Genomic DNA, 1,342 nt, shown 5'->3' on the forward strand with positions numbered 1-1,342 from the left:
ATCCATAGTCCGTTCACAAACATGATTCTCTGTATGTAAGTGAAATAGAGCTGTAGGAGAGGAGCACGATTTCTCAGCAGAAAATACTACAGGATGACACTATTTGTAGTAAGATTGTAGTCCCTTCCTGTGGAGTAACCCCCACTGAAAAGTCATATAGATTAAATTTTAGCTAATGTAGACATCTTGCTTACAAGGGAGGAAAAAAATCATCTGTTAAATAATGCTTTACATTTGCAAGAATAAGTTTCAGCAACATAATTATTTAAATGCAATAAAAATTAACTATAACAACTGCCACAAATAGTAAGCATAAATATTTTTACAGCTAAGTTATATCAGGTCAAAACCCCCTGTACCTTAGTTGCTAAGCTTCCTTATGACTTTATCAGCCAGTTGAAGACATCTCCTCATTTCTGCACGGCTGATCTCCCAGGAGCACAGGCTGTGTTGTTTGTCTTCAAGAAAATGCTTTATTTTTTGGAAGTACTTCTTCAGTTTCAGCATGTTAACTTCTTTACTGTGATGGTAGTGGGTCTGCTTCTTGATTACACATGCCTCTAGTTGCTCAATTTGCTGATGAAGTCCATTTCGGAATTGTTCTAAAGCTGTCCCATCCCAAGCAGCTGGAGTCAGATTTTTGCCAAAGATATAGAAGATGTGTTGCAAGATCTCTTCAATGGCCACTTTGACAGTCTCTTTCTCTGTGGGTATTAGAACCTGCTCAGGAAATCTGAAGGACATTTTCTCCCTTAGACATTGTTTAGGAAACCTTTTACCCATTTTGTCCAAAAGTCGAAGGCTATTCTCAATCACTTTTCTTTGCTGTAAAGGCAAGTGATTACACTGAAGACAGGAGCTGATGGTGTTGCACAACAGTATGAGGCCAATTTCTATCAAGACAAATGCATTCATGATAAAGATAAGCTCTTATGTTCCTCCTTTTGAGAGACAGGCTGGGAATCTTTGAAGGTCATTCGTAGACTCCTGTTTCTTCAGAATATTGAGATTTAATTATTCTGTAGCAGAAGTTTTCTTTCATCAGTTTTTGGTTTTTAAGGTTTTCCCCCTTGTGTATGCTTTTGCTACTTACCACTTTCATTTTCTGCTTTATGACTTCATTAACTTTTTTTTTTTTTTAAGATTTCAGCTGGATATTAGAATGTGATGGATAGATTATTTATTCTCTCTCCATCAAAAATGATACAGCAAGTATAATGAGAATCTGAAAGAAAAAGTTACAGGAATATCCTTAGTGTCTTAATATTTTAACAATGGAAGAACGTGTTGAAATAGAGTAACACCCTTAATGATGGGTCAGGACCTGCTGAATGCTACTGTC

General features: G+C 36.4%; 1 protein-coding gene across 1 annotated transcript; it reads right to left on the bottom strand.

Annotated features, from left to right (window-relative positions):
* Positions 1–360: 360 nt before the first annotated feature.
* On the bottom strand, positions 361–977 carry LOC128979808 (interferon alpha-13-like). Its single transcript, XM_054398198.1, is given in 2 exon segments — positions 361–947; positions 950–977. Coding segments are annotated over 2 exon segments (615 nt in total).
* Between the last annotated feature and the right edge of the window lie 365 nt (positions 978–1,342).

The sequence above is a fragment of the Indicator indicator genome, chromosome Z (assembly GCF_027791375.1).
Source record: "Indicator indicator isolate 239-I01 chromosome Z, UM_Iind_1.1, whole genome shotgun sequence".
In the NCBI taxonomy this organism is placed as follows: domain Eukaryota; kingdom Metazoa; phylum Chordata; class Aves; order Piciformes; family Indicatoridae; genus Indicator; species Indicator indicator.